General features: G+C 41.9%; 1 protein-coding gene across 9 annotated transcripts in view; it reads right to left on the bottom strand.

Annotated features, from left to right (window-relative positions):
- Nucleotides 1-2,732: 2,732 nt before the first annotated feature.
- ADCY10 (adenylate cyclase 10) overlaps nucleotides 2,733-25,079 on the bottom strand; it is a 106,101-nt gene continuing 83,754 nt past the window's right edge. For 4 of the 9 annotated variants that reach the window (XM_017867591.1, XM_017867589.1, XM_017867590.1 and 1 more), the window contains 8 exons: nucleotides 23,972-24,128; nucleotides 19,440-19,644; nucleotides 19,265-19,361; nucleotides 17,455-17,570; nucleotides 16,488-16,605; nucleotides 13,087-13,282; nucleotides 4,921-5,109; nucleotides 3,281-3,979 (listed from right to left, as the gene is read on the bottom strand). In XM_017867591.1, coding sequence (XP_017723080.1) covers nucleotides 3,818-3,979; nucleotides 4,921-5,109; nucleotides 13,087-13,282; nucleotides 16,488-16,605; nucleotides 17,455-17,570; nucleotides 19,265-19,361; nucleotides 19,440-19,644; nucleotides 23,972-24,128 — 1,240 coding nt within the window. In that variant the 3' untranslated portion in view covers nucleotides 3,281-3,817. Of the gene's footprint in view, nucleotides 3,131-3,280; nucleotides 3,980-4,920; nucleotides 5,110-13,086; nucleotides 13,283-16,487; nucleotides 16,606-17,454; nucleotides 17,571-19,264; nucleotides 19,362-19,439; nucleotides 19,645-23,971; nucleotides 24,129-25,079 lie in introns of those variants that run through there. The other 5 variants (XM_017867593.1, XM_017867592.1, XM_017867588.1 and 2 more) reach the window with 4 other exon arrangements.

Here is a 25,079-nt window from a genome sequence, read left to right as displayed (position 1 = left end):
TTGTATGGTAAGAATATGTCTGGTTTTGTAAGAAACTGTAAAACTATCTTGCAAAATGGCTACACCACTTCACATTCCCCCCAGCAACGAGTGAGAGTTCCCGTCACTCCACGCCCTTGCCAGCATTTGGTGTTTTAGATTTTGGCCATTCTCATAGGTGTGTGGTATGCTTTAGTTTTCAGTAATTTGGGAGATGAACTATTAGTTTCAGAAATCCTCACACTCGTTAGCACTATCTACCCATAGAATCAAAATCACGGGGAAGCCTGGAGATGTTGAGTTACAGAAAACGTGAATACTTGCCTGCAGTTCACAAAGGGCACGGAGTGAGACTCATGCTTTTGTCAGTGGTGGGGCAGCTGAGTATGAACCAGACTAAGGTGGTTGGGGCAGAACCCCAGAGTACTGTCCCCTGAGTCTATGTTCAAGCAATGCAGAGTGGCAACCAGAGGATGCTAAGCTCGAAGGAGATGGCTTGACTCTATCATGATCACTGCCTGCAGTTACCACCAGGAAGGCCTAACACAGGGTGCAGGATATTTAAAGAGAAGGAACAAGTATAACCCAATAAGGAAGGAATAGGCTAAAGATAAAGGCCACCATCCAGAGAGTGCTCAAAGGCCTACCTTCCTTTGCCCATCAGCATTTAGACACATGTTTTAGTTTACTTCTCTCTCACTGGCTAATAGCAGACCACAGTGTGCTTCTTTGTTTCCTGTCTGCACCGTCTGTTCTCTTTAAAGTAAAAAAAAAAACAAACTGTCTGAGTACAGGATGGGGAGAACTTGTTAGAATACATGTGACAGTATTAAAGGCTAATGCTTATTGGTCTCCTTCTGTATACTAGGCAGCAGTTTTGTAAAATTTTAAAAAATTGATTTTGGGACGGTCTCACTCTGTCTATTGCCCAGGCTGGAGAGCACTGGCATGATCTCTGCTCACTGCAACTTCTGTCTCCCAGGTTCAAGCAATCCTCCCACCTCCACCTCCCAAGTAGCTGGGACTATAGGCGTGTGCCACCACACCCAGTTAACCTTTTGCATTTTTTTTTTTGGTAGAGACAGAGTTTCATCGTGTTGCCCAGGCCGGCCTTGAACTCCTGAGCTCAAGCAATCCACCTCCCTCAGCCTCCCAAAGTGCTGAAATTATAGTTGTGAGCCACTGCACCCAGCCCTAGGCAGTGTTTTCATGTAATTCTCAAAAAAAAGAACCCCACGAAACTCCATGCAGTACGTACTACTATTATTTCCACTTCTAGATGAGGAAACTAAGGCACAGAAAGTAAGTAGCCAACTTGGGATTATCTTCCAGATAATTGGAATACGTCCACAGTGACTCCAAAATGGCTAAAGTGAAGGCACATAAGTGGTTTTAATACGACTCTTCTAGGTAGAACAAAAGAAGTAAGAGTCCTCTCCTATTCCAGATTGACCATTCTATAGCTCATATATAAGAGAAATAGAAATAAATTTGAATATATTCAGAGACAAGTGACCAGGATACTGAGGGAACCGAAAACAAGGAGATGTTAGGAGAAGCGGAAGGAATCGGAGATCTTTAGCTTGCAGAAGGCTCAAGAGAACCATGAGAGGTATGTTCAAGGGTTTGAAGGGGTCAGTGAGGAACAAATTTAAATTGATTCTGTATGATTCCAAAGAGTAGAACTAGGTCCATTTTGTGGAAACTAAAGGGAACTTGAATCTTTAGATGGTCAGAGCAGTTTTAAGACAGAAAACACTGTTTCCTGATGGCTTGCAGAAGCACAGACAGAGAGCCAGCAAAAGTGGACTTGAATATGCTTGGACAAGGGCACACAATTTCTGGATTTAGGCTCCAGTTCAGCCACTTACTGGCCAGAGGATCTCAGCCAAGCCAAAGCATCTGCCATTCTCACTGTTCAGGGTTTGCAGGGAGAAGATAAGAGCAGGTCCCAGAACTCTCTGTATCTATAAAGAGTTGTACAAATGTAAGGATTTGTTATGATTAAGGCATTAGTTTATTATGACAGTGTAATCGAAATGAATCTGAACTCAGAGCTGTTCAGCTGAGTCTTCAAGATGTCCAGGTTTTGTATGTATCTCTCCTTCCACCATGCAGGATTTGAACACAGCTCTATTATCTTACAGTAGAATGGGCTCAGTGAGGTTTACATGTGCATCTGTTTTTTCTATTGGACATGTGAGCTTGCTGAGGTCAAGAATTGTGTCCTTCATGTTTTCGTATCTTAATCTCCAGTACTTAATCAGGGATTAGTACACAGTAATGAGTTGGAAAATGGTAGTGGGGTGAATAAGTGAGAGAATGAATAAAGTACCATAAGGCAAGTAGAAAGCAGAGGGATTTCTTTTCTTTTTTTTTTTTTTTTTGAGACGGAGTCTTGCTCTGCTGCCCCAGCGCTGGAGTGCAGTGGCCGGCTCTCATGCCTTCACTGCAAGCTCCGCCTCCCGGGTTCACGCGCATTCTCGCTGTCAGGCCTCCGAGTAGCTGGGACTACAGGCGGCGCCGCGCTCGCGTCCCCGGCGCTAGTTCTTTTTGTTATTGTTCTTAGTAAGAAGACGGGGTTTCACGTATTAGCCAGGATGGGTCCGATCTCCTTGAGCCTTCGTCGCGATCCGCCCCCGTTGCTCCCGGCCTCCAAAAGTGCTGGGATTACAGGCTTGAGCCACCGCGCCCGGCCTGCAAGGGATTTCTATATTGCAGCATGGGGTGAGCATGCAACTTCCAGGATGACAGCTTTGAAGGGGACAATACTTAATCGAAGTTCAGTATTTGATGTGTTTATTTTAAAATCAGTCATCTAATATTAGTTTGTTTTTATTTGTATGGCACATTGTAATTTTCAACACTTTTTAACCTTCACTATCTTATTCAATATTCACAAATGTGCACTAACATAGGGAGGTTATGTGGATCAGGCAGGATATATGTATCAGGCAGGAATAAACTGTGCTTATGGCAGAGCTCACGTTAGAACATAATGTTCCGATTTCTTAGTTTGGAGCTCTTCGCTCCATGCCAGGCCACCACGCCTCTGTGGCTAACCTCGTGGTATCATCTGGTTCTGTCCAACCTCCTTTGTGGAACTCAGTTATGTGATTAGGAGAAAAAATGCACAGCCTTGCTTTTGCATCTGGGAAATGATGAAGAATGAATTTGTTATTTCTTAAATATAAAAAAAGGCAAACTCTAAATATGTAAAATATACCCATGTAAAAATTATTAATATTTTAATATTTAAAACTTGATCTTTATTTTATATTAAACATTTATCTGATATTAAATTTTTGATATTTGATGCATGTGGTTAGAGGGGCTAAGACATCACCCTGGCTTTAGAAGCTGCAGTCAGGCCCTACAAACATGTGTCTTTTCTAATTCTGTCTTTATAGACCATGACAAATGTTTGCTATTTGTAATATTGTGCTACCTCCAAAAGACTTAACAATTGGACATTTAAAAATAAGTATTTTCAGTTAATATACTAACTAGAAACATGTCTTTTGTAACACATGATGTCATACCATCTTGAGATTAATAATTTCTAATATGATACAGTTTTGCATGGGCTGAAATAAACAGGTCAAGCTAAAACAACATGAATGGTAAAAGCAATTTTTTGTAACATTAGGAGGAAGTAAACCATGACACTCCTGACCCTTTTAGACCCTCCAGAAAGAGAAGAAATCAACATGTCTGGTTCTGTGTCTTGAATAGAAGAGATTATGTAGGAACCTAGAGCGGGCCAGCCACGGAGAAAGGTTAATAATAGATAATCACAAGGACATAGTGCTTACTAAAATCTTTTTTCTTTGACATGTTAGAAATGATTGTCCACGGTATTAGCTCTCATCAGGAATTTGTTTTTTTGAAGATCCTGAATGTTTACCCTGCCTGCTACAATTTTTTCCCATGATGGGAGACTCAAGATCGTCTGAAACCATTGTTCTTCTTTTAACTCAGAGGTTGAGTACCACCATTCCTGAGAGGAAAGAAACAGAACAAAGAAATCATTCGTGTTTCTTGACTTTCGTAATCAAGGTTAGTCCAATATCAAACAAGGCAAAATATCTTTGAGCTTTCAAAACCATGTGAACCCATAGAAAAAAATGAATCTTGCTGTCCAAACTAGGATACTGACACAGCCCTCTTTAAATAAACACGTATACTCATACATTTGTTCACTTATTCAACAAAACTGAGTATAAGGCTCTGTGCTAGTCACTAAGTGTGGTTTTTGCTGTCAAAGAGTTCACATTCTCAAGGAGAGGAAAGACATGCAGACAGATGTAACACAAAGTGGAAAGTGGCCACACAGAAGGGCAGAGAAAGGCATGCTAAGGGGGATTTGGATGAGGGAGAGAGACCATGAGAACTTAAAGGTGAAGAGGAAGCTCACAAACCTGAAATATGGACATGTCACTCTTTCTGGTAAGAATTCAGAAAGGCCTATTGTGACTGCTATGGTCTGAATGTTGGCATCCCTTGAAATTCATATGTTGAAAATTAATCCCCAAGGTAATGATATTAAGAGTTGGGCCTTGGGGAGGTAATTAGGTCATGAGGGCTCTGCCCTCATGGATAGAATTTGCACCCTTATACAAGGGCTGGAGGGAGCAAATTTTCCTTTTCCATCCTTCTGACATGTGAGGACACAGCAAAAGGCACCATCGGTGAGGAACAGAACCTCACCAGACAGCGAATCTCCAGAGCCTTGATCTTGGACTTCCAGCTTCCAAAACTGAGCAGTAAATTTCTATTGTTTATCAACGACCCAGTCTAAGATATTTTGTTACGGCAGCCTGGATAGACTAAGACCTGGATAGACTAAGGCCTGGGGAAACCTAACCAGGCAGTGGGCTTCCGGGCTTCTTTATGTGGGTGAGCATCTCCCACCCCAGTTTGCTAGCTGATGATACATACTTTGCTCATGTTCAGCCAGCATTTCTCCAGCATATTCCCCTGTGTTTCAGAGAGTCGCAAGGCTGTGTTCAGGAAGAGGCCACATTTCTGCCCATCTCCCATCAATATACAGACGTAAGCCATCAGGTGGTAGAGCCTTGGGCAAAAGACAGGGCCAATGGTATTTTGAGCCACCAGATTCTCCAAGTTCTAAAGGAAAAAACCCACAACAGTATATTAGAATCAAACAGGGGTCCTTGACTATAAGTTATTTCCTTCACAGATGATTTGGGAACATTTCGAGGATTTAAGCCATCAAGTGAGAAAATACATTATAGAGACATACACAGTAGGTATTGGAGATAAGATAATAAATGTCTGGTGGAGTAGTCCCCATGGTCCACTGAGATCAGGAATTGACCTGAAATATCTCATCATTACTTCTCTACAATAACTTTTTTTAAAAAATTATTTTGATTATTATAATTATTCAGGCAGTACAAGTTAATTGTTGAACAATTAGGGAAAACAAATTGGCCATTTTTGCATGTAGGGAGCTTGTAAATAACCACTTGGTCCTAGAAACAAGTAAAAAGTTGAACAGGCCAGGCACAGTGGCTCACGCCTGCAATGCTAGCACTTTGGGAGGCTGAGGTGGGCAGATCACAATGTCAAGAGATCGAGACCATCCTGGCCAACATGGTGAAACCCTGTCTCTACTAAAAATATAAAAATTAGGTGGGCGTAGTGGTGCATGACTGTAGTCCCAGCTACTCGGGAGGCTGAGGCAGGAGAATCGCTTGAACCAGGGAGGCAGAGGTTGCAGTGAGCCAAGATTGTGCCACTGAACTCCAGCCTTGTGACAGAGCGATACTCCATCTCAAAAATAAATAAATAAATAAAGCTGAACAGACTGGAAGATCAACAACTATTCTTGGATCCATAAGAGAAGTGAGAACATGGGGCAAACTGCTGCCCCTAAGACTGGAGAGACAAACAGATGGAGACTCACCAGTGGAAACCACTGTGGGAACCAGTGCCAGGCTAGGAAAACCTGAACTGTAATTGATGAATTGCTAGAAACTCAGAGTGGACTGGTCTGGGAGTTAAAAACTCTAGGGAGAAGAGGATTCTGGAAAGATGACAGAGTAGGAAGTACCAGCTATCTGTAGCCCCACCTAGACTATCATTACACTGGCAGAATCTGTCAGAATGTAACTATTTTAGAACTCTGGAGTCTACTGAAGGCTTGTAAATGCCAGAGGAAGGCTTGGATGGTAAACTGAGATTAATTTCAGTTTCAGCTCTTAGAACAGCTCCCTGTCCCCCAGCCTCAAAACCTGTGGCAGACAGTTGTGCACATGCTCCTGAAGAACCTGCACACAACTTGTGGGAACAAGGGTGGGCACAAAGGACCCTGTCTGAGATATCAGGAATCTGTGTTCTGATCAGCAATTGCTGCTTCTGATGGAAGAGGCAGGCAGTCGTTGTTGCATCTCTCCCCACCATTGCAAGCCCCTCCCCTCCAGTCGCAGTGACTTCCAGGGGATTTAAAGGGCTATTGTCCTCTCCTCCCCCAACTTTTTCTCTCCACCCACCCTCCACCGCCTTGACAGCTAGACCTTAAATACTAGGACATTCAAAAGCAACTGCCTAGAAAAGGAAAATTAGAAAGTGACTGTGCATGCCTAGGGAAAGGCACAGGCTCAGAAAAGATCTGGGAAGGCCTTAAGTTTGCACCTCAGGCTGATCCTTGGCATGGAGACAGCCTACAACAATAAAAAACAGAAACAACAACAAAACCCAGAAAACTCTGGGGAAGAGGGAGAATTTGATATCCAGAGCTATCATATTATTAGATTCAAAGGTCTAGTTTTCAACAGCAATAACAAAAAGGCATACCAAGAAACAGGAAAGCATGGCTCATCCCAAGAGGGAAAAAAATATCAAGAGAAACGGTCCCTGAAAAAGACCTAATGGCAGATATCCCACACAAAGATTTTTAAAGAACTCTAAAGATAATCAAAGAACTAAAGGAAAATGTGGATAAAGTCAAGTAATTGATGTATGAAAATAATGGAAATTAGCCGGGTGAGGTGGTGGGCGCCTGTAGTCCCAGCTACTCGGGAGGCTGAGGCAGGAGAATGGCATAAACCCGGGAGGCAGAGCTTGCAGTGAGCTGAGATCCGGCCACTGCACTCCAGCCTGGGTGACAGAGCGAGACTCCATCTCAAAAAAAAAAAAAAAAAAGAAAAGAATGGAAATATCAGTAAAGTGACAGAAAACCTAAAAATATACCAAAAAGAAATTCTGGAGGTGAAAAGTGCAATAACTAAAATTAAAAAAAAAAATCACTAGAGGGATTCAAAGGCAGGGTTAAACAGGCAGCAAACTTGAAGATATGACAATGGAAATTATTGAGTCTGAGGAACAGAAAGAAAAAGGATTGAAGAAAAGTTAGCAGAGCCTAAGGGACCTGTGGAACACCAAGAAGTGAACCAAAAAACGCATTGTGGACGTCCCTGAAGAAGAAGAAGAGAGAGAGAAAGGACTAGAAAGAATATTTGAAGAAATAATGTTTGAAAACTTTCCAAATTTGATAAAAGATATGAATATAAACATCCAAGAAGTTCAACAAACTCCAGGTAAGATGAACTTAAAGAGATACACACTAAGACAAATATAATCACTTTTGAAAAGTGAAAGACACGAAACTCGAAAGCAGTGAGAGAAGCAACTAATCACATACATCTTCAATAAGATCACCGGCAGATTTCTCATCAGAAAATTTAGAGGGCAGAAGGCAGTGGCCCAATACATTCAAAATGTTAAAAGAGAAAGCCCCGTCAACCAAGAGTCTTCTATTCAGCAAAAGTGTCCTTCAAAGATAAGGCAGAAATTAAGACATTCCCAGACAATCAAAAACAAAGTTAATTACCACCAGGACTTTCTTCCAAAAAATGCCCATGCCTTGAAAAAAAGAAAGAAAAAAAAGAAAAGAAAGAAAGAACAGAAATGCCTAAAGGAGCCCTGTAGGGTAAAATGAAAGGACAGTCAAAGCTCTTAAGAAGAAAAAAAGATCTCAACAAAGGTAAATACATGGACAATTAAGTGTTATTGTAATAATAGTTTGTAACTTGTTTTGTTTTCTACATTTTTAAGAGATTAATACGTTTTTAAAATTTAGTAGCCCAAAAGCTAGTATTATTGTAACTTTGGGTTGTAACTCCACATTTTGTTTTCTACATAATTGAAGATACTAATCCTTTAAAATAATTATCCATGGGCCGGGCCCCGCGGTGGCTCAAGCCGTAATCCCAGCCACTTTGGGAGGCCGAGACCGGGGCCGGATCAGCGAGGTCAGGAGATCGAGACGCCATCCTGGCCTACATGGTGAAACCCCGTCTCTACTAAAAATACAAAAAAAAAACAGCCGGGCCGAGTGGAGGCGGCGGGCCAGTAGTCCCAAGCTAGGCTCAGCGAGGCTGAGGCAGGAGAATGGCGTGAACCACGGGAGGCCGGAGCTTGGCCATGAGCCCGCGAGATTGAGCCACCCTGCAGCTCGCAGTCTGGGCCGAGCAGAGGCGAGAGCTCCGCCTCAAAAAAAAAAAAAAAAAAAAAATAATAATAATAATAATTATTCATTTATGTTTTGGGAATGTAATTCTGTGACATCAACAACTGAAAGGGGTGGAAAACTACTAAAGGAGTGGAGTTCTTTGGGCATTACTGAAGTTAACTTTAGGATGCTAAAAGTAATCCTCATGGTAACCATAAGGAAAATAGCTATAGAATATATACCAAAAAAATGGGGAAAGAACTTAAATGTTTCACTATGAAAAATTAAATGCAAAATAAGACTAGTTCAGGAAATGAGGAATGAAAAAGCTGCAAGGCATATTGAAAACAAATAGCAAAATGATACACACAAGTCCCTCTTTATCAGTAATTACTTTAAATGTAATTGAATTAAACTCTCAACAACAACAAAAAAAACAAGTTGGCAGAATGGATTTTTTAAAAACATGACCTAGGCCGGGCGCGGTGGCTCAAGCCTGTAATCCCAGCACTTTGGGAGGCCAAGATGGACGGATCACGAGGTCAGGAGATCGAGAGCATCCTGGCTAACACAGTGAAACCCTGTCTCTACTAAAAAAATACAAAAAACTAGCCGGGCGCGGTGGTGGGCGCCTGTAGTCCCAGCTACTTGGGAGGCTGAGGCAGGAGAATGGCATAAACCTGGGAGGCGGAGCTTGCAGTGAGCTGAGATCCGGCCACTGCACTCCAGCCCAGGCAACAGAGCGAGACTCTGTCTCAAAAAAAAAAAAATGACCTAATTATATACTAAAAGAGACTCACTTTAGATCCCAAGACTTGTACAAATAGATGGAGAGTGAAAAGATAGAAGAAGATACTTTATACAAATAGTAACCCAAAGAGGATAAGGGTGGCTATACTACTGTCAGACAAAATAAACTTTAAATCAGAAAGAAACTTACAAGAGACAAAGAATATTATATATTAATAAAAATTTAAATACAGCAAAATATATATAATTACAAAATGTATGTTTTATAATTAATTTTAAAATAAAATATAACAGTTACAAACATTTATGCATCTAATAATAAGATCATCAATATATATGAAGCAAAAACTGACAAAACTGAAGGTAGAAATAAACAGTTCTGTATATGTTGGAGACTTCACTAATGGTAATGGATAGAACAATTATACAAAAGATAAGACATAGAGGACTTAGACAACACAATAAACCAACTAAATCTAACAAACATACACTTAATGGGTATAGAGTTTCTATTTTACAAAATGAAGAGAGTTATGGAGATGGACGGCAGACATGGATACACAACATTATAAATGTATTTAATACCACTAAACTGCATACTTAAACATGATTAAGATGTTAAGTTTTATGCTATGTGTATTTGGATCACAATAAAAAAAAATTAGGCCAGGCGTGATAGCTCACACCTATAATTCCAGCACTTAGGGAGGCCAAGGTCGGCAGATCACCTGAGGTCAGGAGTTCAGGACCAGTCTGGCCAACATGGTAAAACCCCATCTCTACAAAAATACAAAAATTAGCCAGGCATGATGGCGGGTGCCTGTAATCCCAGCTACTCAGGAGGCTGAGGCACGAGAATCACTTGAACCTGGGAGATGGAGGTTGCAGTGAGCCGAGATCTCGCCGTTGCACTCCAGCCGGGGCAACAGAGTGAGACTCTATGTCCAACAACAACAACAAAAATTAGACAAAAAAAAACCCAAACACCTTCAGGTGAGCCCCCACAGTTTTGTGTGTTTTACCTCCAGAAGCTCAGCCAGGATCTCTCAGTAAATATTGGAGGAAAAAAAAATCCCTCATTCTTTCAGCAGAGGAAGAGGAAAAGGAACCATTTTGAAACACGCCAGAGTACTCTGTTCTTCTTAACAAAGTTTGCCCTCAGGAGAAACTCTGTAACCAGAGCCTAACCTCCAGGGGTTTTATTAGAGCCTAACTGATCTTGGGGAAGAGGAATACCCAACTAAACTCAGCTCTAGCCATTATGTCCCGCTTAAGGAAGAAGGGACTGAAAAGCATTTGTGAAGTTCTTAGTCCAGAGGAATAGGCTCACTAAAACACTGAGACCTAATCATAGGACTGTAGAATGCTTTCCCTCTCCTCACACCTTACCATCACATTACTAAAGACCTATTTAGACAAAGTCTTTTTACCTGGTACATCATATCCGGCTATCAAGAAAAATTACAAGGCATACTAAAAGGCAAAAACACAGTTTGAAAACACAAGTCAGAACCAGACATGACAGGGATGTTGAAATTATCAGACTGGGAATTTAAAATAACTATGATTAATATGCTAAAAGCTCTAATGAATAAAGTAGAGAGCATGTAAGAGCTATATAAGCAGAGAGATGGAAATCCTAAGAAAGAACAAAAAATAAATGCTAGAGTTCAAAAACACTGTAAGAGAAATGAAGAATGCCTTTGATAGGCTTATTAGTAGACATGACCCAGCTGAGGAAAGAATCTGAGTTCAAGGGGATATCAATAGAAACCCACAAAACTGAAAAGCTAAGAGAACAAAGACTAGAAAAGAAAAACCATAACAGAATATTTAAGGATTGTGGGATAAGTACAAACGGTATACTAGATGCATAATAGAAATATCAGAAGGAGAAGAAAGAAAGAAAGAAAGAAACATCAGAAATATTTGAAACAAGAAAGACTGAAATGTTTTCCAAATTGAGGTCAAACACCAAACCAGAGATCCAGGAAGCTCGCAGAACACCATGTAGGACATATGCCCCAAAACCCCAACATATAGGCATATAATTTGTAAACTACAGAAAATCAAAGATAAAAAATTTTAGGTTGGGCAGGGTGGCTCACACCTGTAATCCCAGCACTTTGGGAGGTGGAGGTGGGCAGGTCACTTGAGGTCAGGAGTTCAAGACCAGACTGGTCAACATGGTGAAACCCTGTCTCTACTAAAAATACAAAAATTAGTCAGGCCTGTTGGCAGGCGCCTGTAATCCCAGCTACTCAGGAGACTGTGGCAGAAGAATAGAGTTGCCTGAACCCAGGAGGTGGAGGTTGCAGTGAGTCAAGATCATGCCATGCCACTCCAGCCTGGGTGACAGAGTGAGACTCCATTTCAGAAAAAAAGAGAAAAACAATTTTTAAAGAAGCCCAAGGGACTTCTATAGATGAACAACAACAACAAAAGAAGAATTGCCTTTCACTTTTCCTCAGAAACCATGCAAGCAAGAAGTGCCACGACCTGTTGACAGGAAAAAAAACCCCTAGAATTCTTTATCCATTGAAATTATCCTTCAAAATTGAGGACAAAATAAAGGCTTCTCAAACTGAAATTGAAGGAAGTTGTTGCTAATAGCCCTGACTTGCAAGAAATGTTAAAGAAATTCTTTAGAGAGAAGGAAAATATATAGTTCAGAAACTTAGATCTACGTAAAGAAAGAAAGCATTGAAGAAGGAGTAAGTGGAGGTAAAATAAAAATTTTCCTTTTCTTATTCTAACAGATGACAGTTTGTTCAAAATAACAACAGCAACAATGTGTTCAATTATTTAATTATGTCTGCTTATGTAAATACATCTCCTAAGCAGAGATCCCGGACCAGACCACCCAGGCTTCGGACCCGCCAAACTGTAAGTTAAGAAGTGGGTGTTGTTTTGGGCTTGGCATGGTGGCTCACTGTAATCCCAGCACTTTGCAAGGCTGAGGTGGGTGGATCACTTGAGGTCAAGAGTTCAAGACCAGCCTGGCTAACATGGTGAACCCCAATCTCTACTAAAAATACAAAAATTAGCCAGGCATGGTGGCACGTGCCTGTAATCCCAGCTACTTGGGAGGCTGAGATACGAGAAACCTGGGAGGCAGAGGTTGCAGTGAGTCGAGATTGCACCACTGTACTCCAGTCTGGGTAACAGAGCAAGGCTCTGTCAAGAAGTGGGTGTTGTTTTAAGCTGTTAATTTGTGGTAATGAGTGACAGAGCAATAGAAAACTAATACACCTGTGCTTCTTGTTTACAAGAACAAGGCAAACGTGTCAACCCAACACCAGAGATTTAGCCCTTTATTCTCTTAGGGGGCTTCCCATGCCAGGTTGTAAACTCTTGGAGGTGTTTAATTTGCCCAGTCTTACACCCCAGCACTCTTGTATTAATATGCTTAATACATATTTGAATTGTTAAAATTGTGTGGAATGATTTGTCTACCAGGATGCTTTATCACAGCAATAGCAATAAAAGCATACAGAAAAGTTCTATCCAAGAATAATTAGGTCATGCAATTGTATATCTGTAAGATAAAATACCATGCTTCCTTTTAAATCGTGATGTGAAAAATAATTTAATGACAGGAAATTATTCATAATAGATTTAATAGCAAATTACAAAATAGAGAAATGTGCATGCACACACAGAAAAATACTTGACAAGTGGGATCTCAATATACAAAAAGTACTTATCTCTAAGTAGTAAGGTAATGTGCAATTTATATTTTCTTTCTTTGGGGAAGTGCCTTCAAAACTTCTATTTTATAAACATATATGAATTCTATAATGAGAAAATAGCACAGGAAGTAGCTAGAGATCCATTTAAGGCGTATTTTATACTGGAAGCTGGAGAATAGGCCTCACCTTGAGTAGCTCCTCCCCACTGGCTTGGGCATTCTCTGACTGTTCTTTGATTTGTTTTTGAAGGTGAAGAATTTGCCCCTCCATGTACCTAGATATTCCGTCATAATAAATAAGTGTCATGGTTCTTCTTGGCAAAAGATTTTTAGCTCTATTGGAAAATTTGTAAAAGTTGTCCCATTCCTGAAGTCTGGCATACCTGCATTACCACAAAAGAATAAGAAAAATCAGTATCACCCATGGAATAGGCTGGCTTTCTGAAATGGCTCTCTGGATGTGCAGCTTCCTTTACCTGGGTCTCTGGAAGTGTGTAGTCTCCTGCCTACCCCTGCTTCACTCTCCCTAAAAAAGCAGGAAATTATCTGATACAGAGCAAGGAAATCATAGATTTTTTTGATGACTTGAGAGGAATAGAATCCTTGGAAACACCCAGGTAATATTAGCCACCATTGAACTGTTTGGCTTTGGTTTTGTTTTGTTTTGAGACAAAGTCTTGCTCTTGTCCCCCAGTCTGGAGTGCAATGGCAGGATCTCGGCTCACTGCAACCTCTACCTCCTGGGTTCAATAGATTCTCCTGCCTCAGCCTCCCGAGTAGCTAGGATTACAGGTGTGTACCACCATGCCCAGCTAATTTTTCATATTTTAAGTAGAGACGGGGTTTCACCATGTTGGCTAGGCTGGTCTCGAACACCTGACCTCAGGTGATCCACCCACCTTAGCCTCCCAAAGTGCTGGGATTATAGGCAGAGCCACAGTGCCCAGCCACTTTGGCTTTTTAAAATAAAAAGTGAGGGAGATCAGACACCTGGAGCTGTAGATTCTGGGGCATGAAGAAATTGTTGCAATACCAAAGAGAAATGATTTAGGCCAGTACTGCTCAAAATGTGGTCCACAGACTGGCATCATCAGTATCACCTGGATTTTCATTAATGCAGGTTCTCTGGTTCAGTCTGGGTCTACTGAATCAGACAGGCTCTGGGGGTGTGGCATCTCTGAGTTAACAAGCTCTCCAGGTGATTTTTATGCCCACTAAAGTCTGAACAGCATTGGCCTAGGACACAGCTGTTTAAAAAACTCTCCTGCTGAAAATCAAAACCACAATGAGATAGCATCTCACACCGCTTAGACTGGCAATCATAACAGGGTGCTGGAAGGAATTTAGAGAAAAGGAACACTTTTACACTGTTGTGGACTGTAAACTAGTTCAACCAATTGAGAAACAGTGGCCGATCCCTCAGGGTCTAGAACAGAAATATCATTTGACCCAGCCCATCCCATTACTTCCGAGGAAAACTACCCCAATAGATTATATAATCATGCTGCTATACAAGACCATTGACATGGTATGTTTATTGAGCACTATTCACAATAGCAAAAGACTTGGAACTCTACCCTATGATTGTCCACAGTGACAAGACTCGGATTAAGAAAACCTGGCACATATACACCATGGAATACTATTCAGCCCATAAAAGATGAAGTTCGTGTCTTTGTAGGGACATTGGATGCTACTGGAAACCTCATTCCCTCAGCAAACTACAAAAGAAAAGCGCAACACTGCATGTCTCACTCATAGTGGGAATTGAACAATGAGTATCACTTTCTGACACCAGAATGGTACATTCTCACACACACCCTATTTGGGGAGCGGAGGGGAGCGCGGGAGAGTAGAGATAAGTCATCTGGTAGGAAGGCATATTCATCTACCACAATGTGGATACAACTGACGAGTAATGGGTGCACACACCAACCGAACATTATACCTATTCATAACGTATACTAACACTGCACCTTTGTGCATCATTAACACTCCTAGAACTTAAGTAATAAAAACGACAGCCAAAAAAGGAAAACTCCGCGAAAAAGAAAGAAAAAAGAAACTCTCCTGCTGAGACAGACAAGAAAATAAATTTGGATGATTTTGGACTTTAGATTTCTTAACCTTTAACTCACATTGGTAAGTTATTAGATTTTGAACTTTAATTGGCAAGAGTAATTAATTTTTGGATTTTAATTTTTCCCCATTAATTTTATAAGAGGGGATTTCTGGCCAGGTGCAGTGGCCTATGCCTGTAATCCCAGCATTTGGGGAGGCTGAAGTAGACGGATCACCCGAGCCCAAGAGTTGGAGACCAGCCTGGGCAACATCACAAAATCCCATCTCTACAAAAAATTAAAATTAGCCAGGGGTGGTGGATGTGCCTGCAACTCCAGCTACTCAGGAAGCTGAGGTGTTTGGATCACTTGAGCCTGGGAAGGTGAGGCTGCAGTGGTCCGTGACTTCACCACGGCACTCCAACCTGGGTGACACAGCAAAGACTGTCTCAGAAAGAAGGAAGGGGAGGATTTCTATTCAAATTTGGAGCTGTTCAAGCTTGTAGCATTTTATATAGGAATGTCTTCATATTGTCATTTAGTCTCATCACAAACCTCTGATAGACCATATGGTTGCATATAATTTAATTAAGATAGGAAATAAAATAACAGGGGGTGATTTTCAGTCTTGGGGATAGTCATGGAAATAATTTAATGAATGTTTTGTTCTGACCCATTTTAGAGCCTTAGCGTTCATCTCCTTTCTTAAGGGTATGACCATAATAGCCACATGCTTAACTGAGTTAAAAACGTAATAGGTTAAAGTGATTAAGCCTTATGCTTAATGAGTTAATGGGGTGCGGGGAGAATGCTTCTTCCTCACTCCTGAAATTTCCCTCCATGTGAGGGGCCTCTATTTGGAGCAAAGCACCAGAACTCTTTCCCTGCTTCACTTGCCCCTTCAATGATAAGGAGAGATCTTGCTGGTGATTTGGGAGAGGAATTGGGCAAGTATAACTCCATCCGTGTCTCTCTCTATCTTGAGAGCCAGTGAAGCCAACAGGGAGTGTGATCTCTTTGCTACAAGAGGCCTGCCTCCATGTGAGTAGACCTACAGTTTTCCAGAACTGCCTGCTGCTGAGTTGGTTAAGTCTAATTCCAGGGCTCAATATTATGAAGCCCACTTTCATGAAGATATAAGCCATGTCTTCCAACATTGGCTTTATCAATCCATGTGACTAGATATGGGCAGGTGCCGGGGTGGGCAAGTGATACTATTCATTAGTCTTCCTCAAACCCCAGCACCCCTCCGAAGAAAGCAATCTTTTCTTATTTATCCCTGTATCACCACAACATGATATGTTTGCGATAAATGTTTATTGCTTGGAATGTAATTGAGACAACGTTACTTTTCTGTCCTTGGCCAAGGGGGATGAACTAATTGATCCCTAACATGTCTCTCAGTGTAAATATCCTCTGACACCTTTAAGCTGTCTCAGGTATAAATTATGAATACTTTCTAAAAGATTTTGAAGAACTCTTCAACATTTTCACTTTGGGAATTTAGTGATATGCCACACATTGTTACCAGATAGCTACAGAGGAATAAAGTCCCAGGAGGAGTCCACTCTGGAACTTGAGGATTCTGTTGTCTTCGTATTGGTATACAAATTCCAAACATTCTTCAAATGTTCTATAAACAAAACCTAAGAGAGAGGAATGGGTGAGAGTTGTTGGTAGGTGTGGGTGATCACCTTTCTAGCCTAGTCACTCTCAGTTGAATTGCCCACTGCAGGGAGAGTAGCCTCTGATTATTGTATGAATCCAAAGCGTCCCGTGGATTGCAACAACCTCATGACTGGATTGCCCTGCGTTTGCTGAGTCCGAGCTATTGGGGAGTGTTATGGATATATACTACAGTTCTACAGTACAGACCAGGCAGGTGTGGGGTTTAAACTAATCCTTCCTGGCCTTAATGCAGTCTCAGACTTCTCTGTCTCCCCACACATGCTTCCTTTGTTGGTGGCAATGTCTGGATCCCCTTTCAAGATCACAATTCCCAGATTGGTTCCTGTGGTTTAGTGTGTACACTTCAAGTGACCTACTTGGTGTCACTTGAAGGTTATCAGGAAAGAACTTATTTTCCAAATCACCAATAGCTACCAGCCTGGAACTCTCACCTCAAGCAATCTAGTCCTTCATTCTAAAGCATGAAGTCTCTAAGTACATCCTGCTAAAAGTTAAAAACCCCTAGTAAAAGGCACATAGTAAGACAGCCACTATCACTTAGGTGCAAATTAATCTGACAGTTTAACTGGCAGCTCATATCCATCAGGTTCCTTCAGACTTAATTCTCCTTGTTGCCTTGCCTTTACAGTTTCGGCACCTGCTAGACAGTGCTTCAGCTCACACCACCAACCTCTCTCCATCCCTGCCCTGTAAGTCCACCCAGCCAGAAACCTAATGGTCCCAAAGCCCCAACCTAAGAGCTGCCACACCACACCAGCACAGGTGCCACACCCCCAGGTTCTTTTACATTCTAAACCCACACTTACCAGAATAAAGCAGGATGTCCAAGCAGACAAAATAGAAAAATGCCTTGCTTAAGATGTGTTCCTGTGTTTCAGAAAGCTCCCACAGCTGCCCCAGCACCTGGATCAATTGTGGGTATCTATAGAAAAGAAAAGGTAGTGGCCATTAAAAAGCAGTGGATATTGTAATCCCAGCACTTTGGGAGGCTGAAGCAGGTGGATCACGAGGTCAGGAGTTCGAGACCACCCTAGCCAACATGGTGAAACCCTGTCTCTACTAAAAATACAAAAATTGGCCGGGCGCGGTGGCTCACGCCTGTAATCCCAGCACTTTGGGAGGCCGAGGCGGTGGATCACGAGGTCAGGAGATCGAGACCATCCTGGCTAACACGGTGAAACCCCGTCTCTACTAAAAATACAAAAAACTAGCCGGGCGCGGTGGCGGGCGCCTGTAGTCCCAACTACTCGGAGGCTGAGGCGGGAGAATGGCGGGAACCCGGGAGGCGGAGCTTGCAGTGAGCCGAGATCGCGCCACTGCACTCCAGGCCTGGGCGACCACAGCGAGACTCCGTCTCAAAAAAAAAAAAAAAAAAAAAAAAAAAAAAAAAAAAAAAAAAATACAAAAAGTTAGCCCGGAATGGTGGCTCATGCCTGTAATCCCAGCTACTTGGGAGGCTGAGGCAGGAGAATCGCTTGAAACCGGAAGGCGGAGGTTGCAGTGAGCTGATATCACACCACTGCACTCCAGCCTGGGCAAAAGAGTGAACCTCCGTCTCGGGAAAAAAAAAAAAGCGGTGGATATAATGGACTTTGGGGACTGGAGGGGAGGGGAGGAGGGAAGTGAGAAGTGAGGGATAAAAGACTACATATTGGGTATGCGTACACTGCTCAGGTGACAGGTGCACTAAAATCTCAGAATTCACCACCATAAAATTCATCTATGTAACCGAAAACCATTTGTACCCCCAAAGTCATTGAATGAAAAAAGCAGTGGATAGGATGAAGTTCAGTAAAGTCCCTTCCTGGTCTATTCTTGGTCCTTCTCAGTAATTTGGAAGCAAATATACCTCTTAAACAGACTTCAAACACACCGCTACCCAGGGCTAAAACGTCAATCTCAAATTGGCTTTTTCAAACTGTTCTTTCCTGGGTCCTCTATATCAGGGTGACCAGAGTCAGAGCAAATTGACCTTGGCCTCTAGTCCTGGTTGCTATTCTCTGGCCGTTTGCCTCCCTGGAAGACGTTTCCCTTTGTCCCCACCTGATAGTAATGGAGGCCTGATTCCCACAGCTGGGATGACTATCTGACTACCCTCTGATCACTGGCCAGAGCAACCAGATTAGAGATGATGCATGGCAAAGAATTCTGTTAAAAAAAAAAAAAAAAAAAAAAGACAAGGCCTGGCGCAGTGGCTCATGCCTGTAATCCCAGCACTTTGGGAGGCTGAGATGGGTGGGTCACTTGAGGTCAGGAGTTCAAGACCAGCCTGGCCAACAGGGTGAAACCCCCTCTCTACTAAAAAATACAAAAATTAGCTAGGTGTGGTGGCTCGTGCCTGTAATCCCAGCTATGCCGGAGACTGAGGCAGGAGAATTGCTTAAACCCGGAAGGCAGAGGTTGCAGTGAGCCGAGATCGCACTACTGCACTCCAGCCTGGGAGACAGAGCAAGACTCTGTCTGAAAAAAGAAAAAAGGACGACAATTATCAGTTACATTTTCTTACTGCAAACTCTACTCCCTTCCCCACCCTACAACCAGGCTAAAGTTGAATCCAGAATGCTCAATAATATGGCCTCCTCCCCCTAATTTTGGAAAATGCTTTAAGGTAAATACCTGCTGTTCAGAAGGAGACATCTGCTAAGTCTGCAGAGGGACAGATAGTGTTGGTTGGTATTCTGGAGCAGTGCCCACATCTGAAGGGCTCGGGAGCCTGGGAAGAAAACAATTCCAGTATACTGTGAGGCATTCCTTGTATCCTCATGTCCCATCTTGCCCAGCCAGCCCTTACCTAACTCAATGGCCAAGTCCAGGTGTCCCATTATGAACTTGTTGGAGACCAGTGTCTCAGCCACGTATGCCACGATTTCAATGCCCTCGCCTTTCAGGGGGAGGTTGAAGATCTGCTCCATGGCCATGACTTCATATTTGAACCACACACCTTGGTAGCCAGCCAGGTGGTGGTATAGCGAATAGTCTAGGTAAGCCTTAATGATCTGAAATGGCAGAGTGGAGGAAGACTGAGGCAGAACGCAAAGCAGAAAGTTCAGGAACATCACTCAATGTCTGCCAGTAAACGTTTGTTTATTAAGCTTGGGAATAGACCTGGACATTTGACCAAAGCCATGGGCTTAGATACAGAAATCATATTGGGTTTCTGCTACCTGTTTATTGAGTCATTCAGGATAAGCTTGATGGCCCCTTGCCCATGTAGTCCTTAAATGAAATAGAAACATTTTAATTTCTGTGAAAAAGAAAAGCAATAGCTTACATATTAGATGTATAATTGCAGAGCAAAAAGCCTGCAAGGATACACTCCAAAGTGTAAACAGTTGTTACCTATTTGTTGGGGGTGGGAGGAGATATTTTACTTTATGCACCTCTGTGATGTGTTTGTTATAACAAGCATGTATAACTTTTCTAATTTAACAACAAAGAAAGAAAGGTTGGTTAGGTTTGTTTGGATTTTTTTTTTTTTAAATAAGGACTAGTTTTAAACCTAATTTGGAGGTCAGGTGCAGTGGCTTACATCTATAACCCCAGCACTTCAGGAGGCTGAGGCAGGAGGATTGCTTGAGCTCAGGAGTTCCAGATGAGCCTGGGCACAATATCAAGACCCTGTTTCAACAACAAGAAAAACTAGCCAGGCATGGTGGCACATGCCTGTAGTCCTACCTACTCAGGAGGCTGAGATGGGAGGTCACTTGAGCACAGGAGTTTGAGCCCAGCCTGGGCAATATAGTGAGACTTGATCTCTACAAAAGATTAAAAAAAAAAAAAAAGCCAGCATGATGACACAAGCCTGTAATCCTAGCTACTCAGGAAGCTGAGGTGTTTGGGAGGACCACTTGAGCAGGGGAGGTTGAGGCTGCAGTGAGCCATGATCACGTCACTGCACTCCAGCGGGTGACTGAGTGAGACCTTTCTCAAAAACAAACAAACAAATAAATCTAATCTGGAGATTTAAGAGAAACTGGTTACTCTAAACAACTCTTTAAAAAGATAAAGTTGCTTCAGAGTATACATGCTTAGAGAATAGTAAGGAGAAAAGAGTTCCTTCTAAAGAAGCAGTTTTATTATATATACAAAACAAAAGAATACACATAAACTACTTTGAAAATACAAACAGGAAAATATAGTATCTCTAGTGGTGGCAGTATTGGGGTAGGGGAAGTATTTTAGACTAGAGGCGTTTTCTTGGAATTTTTATACATGCTTGTTATAACAAACATCACAGAGGTGCATAAAGTAAAATATCTCCTCCCACCCCCAACAAATAGGTAACAACTGTTTACACTTTAGAGTGTATCCTTGCAGGCTTTTTGCTCTGCAATTATACATCTAATATGTAAGCTATTGCTTTTCTTTTTCACAGAAATTAAAATGTTTCTATTTTATTTAAGGACTACATGGGCAAGGGGCCATCAAGCTTATCCTGAATGACTCAATAAACAGGTAGCAGAAACCCAATATGATGGGACAAAATAAGCAGCCTACAAATTCTGTGTTATAGGCAGGTCCCTGGATACTTCAACCGTAGTCGGTCTTAGAGAATTCCTTTCTTCCTGGTTTGGAACATGCTCCAGAAAATGCTACCAGGAGGTAAGGATAGCCAGAAATGGTGGTGGGGGAGAGAGAATTGTTGGGTATGAGAAATCCAAGGCTGTAATAAAGCCTGGGACCACTTGGATTTGGACCAAGAGAATGGAAGTCCAACTGCTTCACTTTACAGAGCAAATATAAAGCTTCGTGTTTATGCAGCTTGCCAGTGGTCACACAGCAGATAGGCGGAGTCCTGGAAATCACCCTCTGGCTCTCAGTATGGGTCTTTCCATTCTCCTATGCTGAGTCCCTCACCTGCTTTTGAGCACTGAGGGGAGTGCTTCTCTGCTTTCAACCCCAGTCACCTTGATGACAAATGTCTTGGTTCACATTCCAACCTGACTTTTTATTTTCCCCACCCCAACTCTGCCAGAGTTCTTAGGATATAGCTCCAAGTGTGAAGAAGTATTTCAGCCAATATAAATTGCTTGAGCAACTGCAACTGTTCTAGAAACTTAGGATATGAACAAGACAGCTGAAGAGGTCCTTGCTTCCATGGGATTTACACACTGGTAAGGGAGAGAGACAAAGAACCAATGCAGGAGCAAACAAGAAATTGTCAAATGGTAATAATACCTATTAAAACAGAGTGACAAGTTAGAAAGTGAATGGGTGGCCATGACCTGTTCCCTCCAGGCAGAGGGAACATCCAGTAACAGATGGGATTAAATTTCTGTGTTTGAGGAACCAAAAGAGGACCAATATGGCTGGGCTTGTGGCTCCTTCATGGCCTACGGAGCTAGAATAGGATGGGAAATAGGCAGGGGTCAATCTTGATGGGCTTTATAAATACTTCTGTATTCTAGAAGAGCCAGCCTAAGTTCACCAAAAGGAACTAATATAGAGGACAGACTCCAGATTAGGAATCTAAGCTCCTCCATTTTCCGTGCTACTTGACCCCTTCCCTTAATTCTTGACAATTAATGACTCCAGGAGGAAGAAACCCCGACTTAATGTACTTTCATAAAGGAGCAAGGTCACTCTCATTAGATGAGTTCGATTTAATAATTTATTGATCATGTCTCCTGATATCTTCTTCATCCAGTCAAAGGCTTCCTTGGTTATGACCTAGACTAGTGGTTCTCTCAATTCATCCTGGGAGCCCTAGGGATCCCTGACACCTTTTCAGAGAACACATGAGGTCAAAGCTAGTTCCATAATATCCAGGCATTAAAATTTTATTTTATTTTATTTTAAAGTCTCGCTTTTGTCATCCAGGCTGGAGTGCAATGGCATGATCTTGGCTCACTGCAACCTCCGCCTCCTGGGTTCAAACAATTCTCCTGCCTCGGCCTCCCGAGTAGCTGGGATTACAGGTACCCACCACCACACTCGGCTGATTTTTGTATTTTTAGTAGAAATGGGTTTCCCCATGTTGGCCAGGCTAGTCTGGAACTCCTGACCTCACGTGATCCGCCCACCTCAGCCTCCCAAAGTGCTGGGATTACAGGCATGAGCCACCACGCCCGGCTAATATCCAGACATTATTTGTCACAGGAAAAATAGTGAAAGACCTTGTAATAGGCAAAAACACAAACTTAATGGGGATCCTACCTAGCTTACTAATCAAAGTCATCTCTATTTTTCTTTGGACTAACAACTACGTTGCAGAAAACTGATAATAATGTAAGTGATATAATTTGTTTTTCATAGAAATGTAAATATTCAGTGGAATACAAGCAATTATTACACTGTTACTAGGTAAGTTTTGTATCCATTGGTAAATTGAATTCTTCTTGGAACCACTTGGTTCCAATCTTACTAATTTTGATTGAGTCAACTCAGTGAGTTAAATAAAATCTTTGATGTGTACTTTCCATATTTGTTATGACTTATAATTCTATATTTTTAAAAAAGAATTATCCTTTAACATTTCTCTCTTTCACCCTCATTCTCTCATGAATATATACTGGAGTCTTCCAGAGGCAACATATGTGATATTGCAACAGTGAAAGCAGAAGCAGATGTGAGAATCTAGTTGTCTTCTATGAAGCCAGACATTAAAATATTGGCAAAAATTTAATACACTGCCACATTTCCCATTTTTTGTCTGGGGAACACAGTTTTAAAAAATGAAAATGGTAATTATGTTAATATGTAATAAGCTTGTTATCTTTATTTTAAAATAATATTGTAGGCCAGGTGCAGTGCTTCATGCCTATAATCCCAGCACTTTGGAAGGCCAGTGTGGGTGGATCACTTGAGGCCAGGAGTTCAAGACCAACCTGGCCAACATGGTGAAACCCCGTCTCTAGTAAAAATACAAAAATTAGCTGGGTGTGGTGCTGCGCGCCTGTAGTCCCAGCTACTCAGGAGGCTGAGGCAAGAGACTCTCTTGAAACTGGGAAGTGGAGTTGCAGTGAGCTGAGATCGTGCCACTGCACTCCAGCCTGGGTGACAGAGCGAGATACCATCTCAAAAAAACAGCAAAAAATAATAATAATAATATTTTCAAATTTTCTTGGCTTTTGTTTCTTATATGGTATTAATAGATTCAACCCATATAAATAAAAGCTATTTGGGATCTTCCGTAATTTTTAAGAGTGTGAAGTGATCTTGGAGCCAAAGTGTTTGAGAACTGCTGGCCTTGTCAAAACAAGCCAGTCAGAAAGCCTTCTATTATTATATCCTCAGAATTTTGAATCCTAATTGGCTTTCACTAGGCTTTTCTTCCCAAATGAAATTCAGAAACTTAAAGGAGCAGCTACAAAAATCCCCTACCTGGAAATGATTTTGAGTTTCCAGTGCAGTATTCATTTGCATCATAACTGCCAGCTGGGCATAATACTTCCAGTGAAAAAAATAACTGTAGCTATAGATACGCCACAGCAAGGAGAGGCAGACAGTTTGCCGGTAAAGTTGTGCCAGCCTCTTCTTCCTATTGGATAAAGTCAACACAAACGGAACATAAGAGGTATCATTATTACCATGCTTTAGGGGAGCACAGGTACATAATGTCCTTACTATGGGCCTGGGAATCAAAACTGACTTGAATTTGAGGCCTGTCTCCATGACTGACAAACAAGCACATTAATTTTTATGGAGCACATTTTCTCCATTGTGAAATGGGAATCGTAATACCTACTTTATAATGATTAAGATAATTTATGTAAATCGTCTGTCCTGTGTCAGGTAATTGCTAAAAGAAGCTATTTAAAAAGCCCATTGGTATTATTCATCACATTTGATTCTGATGACAATCCTGTAACAAAAGAGTGGAGTAACTGACTCCATTTTACATATGAGGAAGGTGAGACTCAGGTTAAGTAATTAAAGCAAAGACACACAGCTGCGGCCGGGCGTGGTGGCTCAATCCTGTAATCCCAGCACTTTGGGAGGCCGAGGCGGGTGGATCACGAGGTCAGGAGATCGAGACCGTCCTGGCTAACATGGTGAAACCTCGTCTCTACTAAAAAAAAAAAAAAAAAAAAGACACACAGCTGGAATGTGGTGGTGCCAGGATTCAAACTCCATCTACCTCCAGCCCCAAAGCCTGGTGTATTATTTTCTCCATTGCACACTGCTTTCAGGAACTAGTTCTCAGCTCAACAGAGGTGCGTGTCAGGCCTCTGAGCCCAAGCCAAGCCATGGCATCCCCTGTGACTTGCACGTATACGCCCAGATGGCCTGAAGTAACTGAAGAATCACAAAAGAAGTGCAAATGCCCTGCCCCGCCTTAAATGATGACAGTCCACCACAAAAGAAGTAAAAATGGCCGGTCTTTGCCTTAAGTGATGACATTACCTTGTGAAAGTCCTTTTCCTGGCTCATCCTGGCTCAAAAATCTCCCCTACTGAGCATCCTGTGACCCCCTCCTGCCCGCCAGAGA

The sequence above is a fragment of the Rhinopithecus bieti genome, unplaced genomic scaffold (genome assembly GCF_001698545.2).
Source record: "Rhinopithecus bieti isolate Rb0 unplaced genomic scaffold, ASM169854v2 scaffold_3763, whole genome shotgun sequence".
NCBI lineage: Eukaryota > Metazoa > Chordata > Mammalia > Primates > Cercopithecidae > Rhinopithecus > Rhinopithecus bieti.
This window is presented reverse-complemented; position numbering and strand designations above follow the sequence as displayed.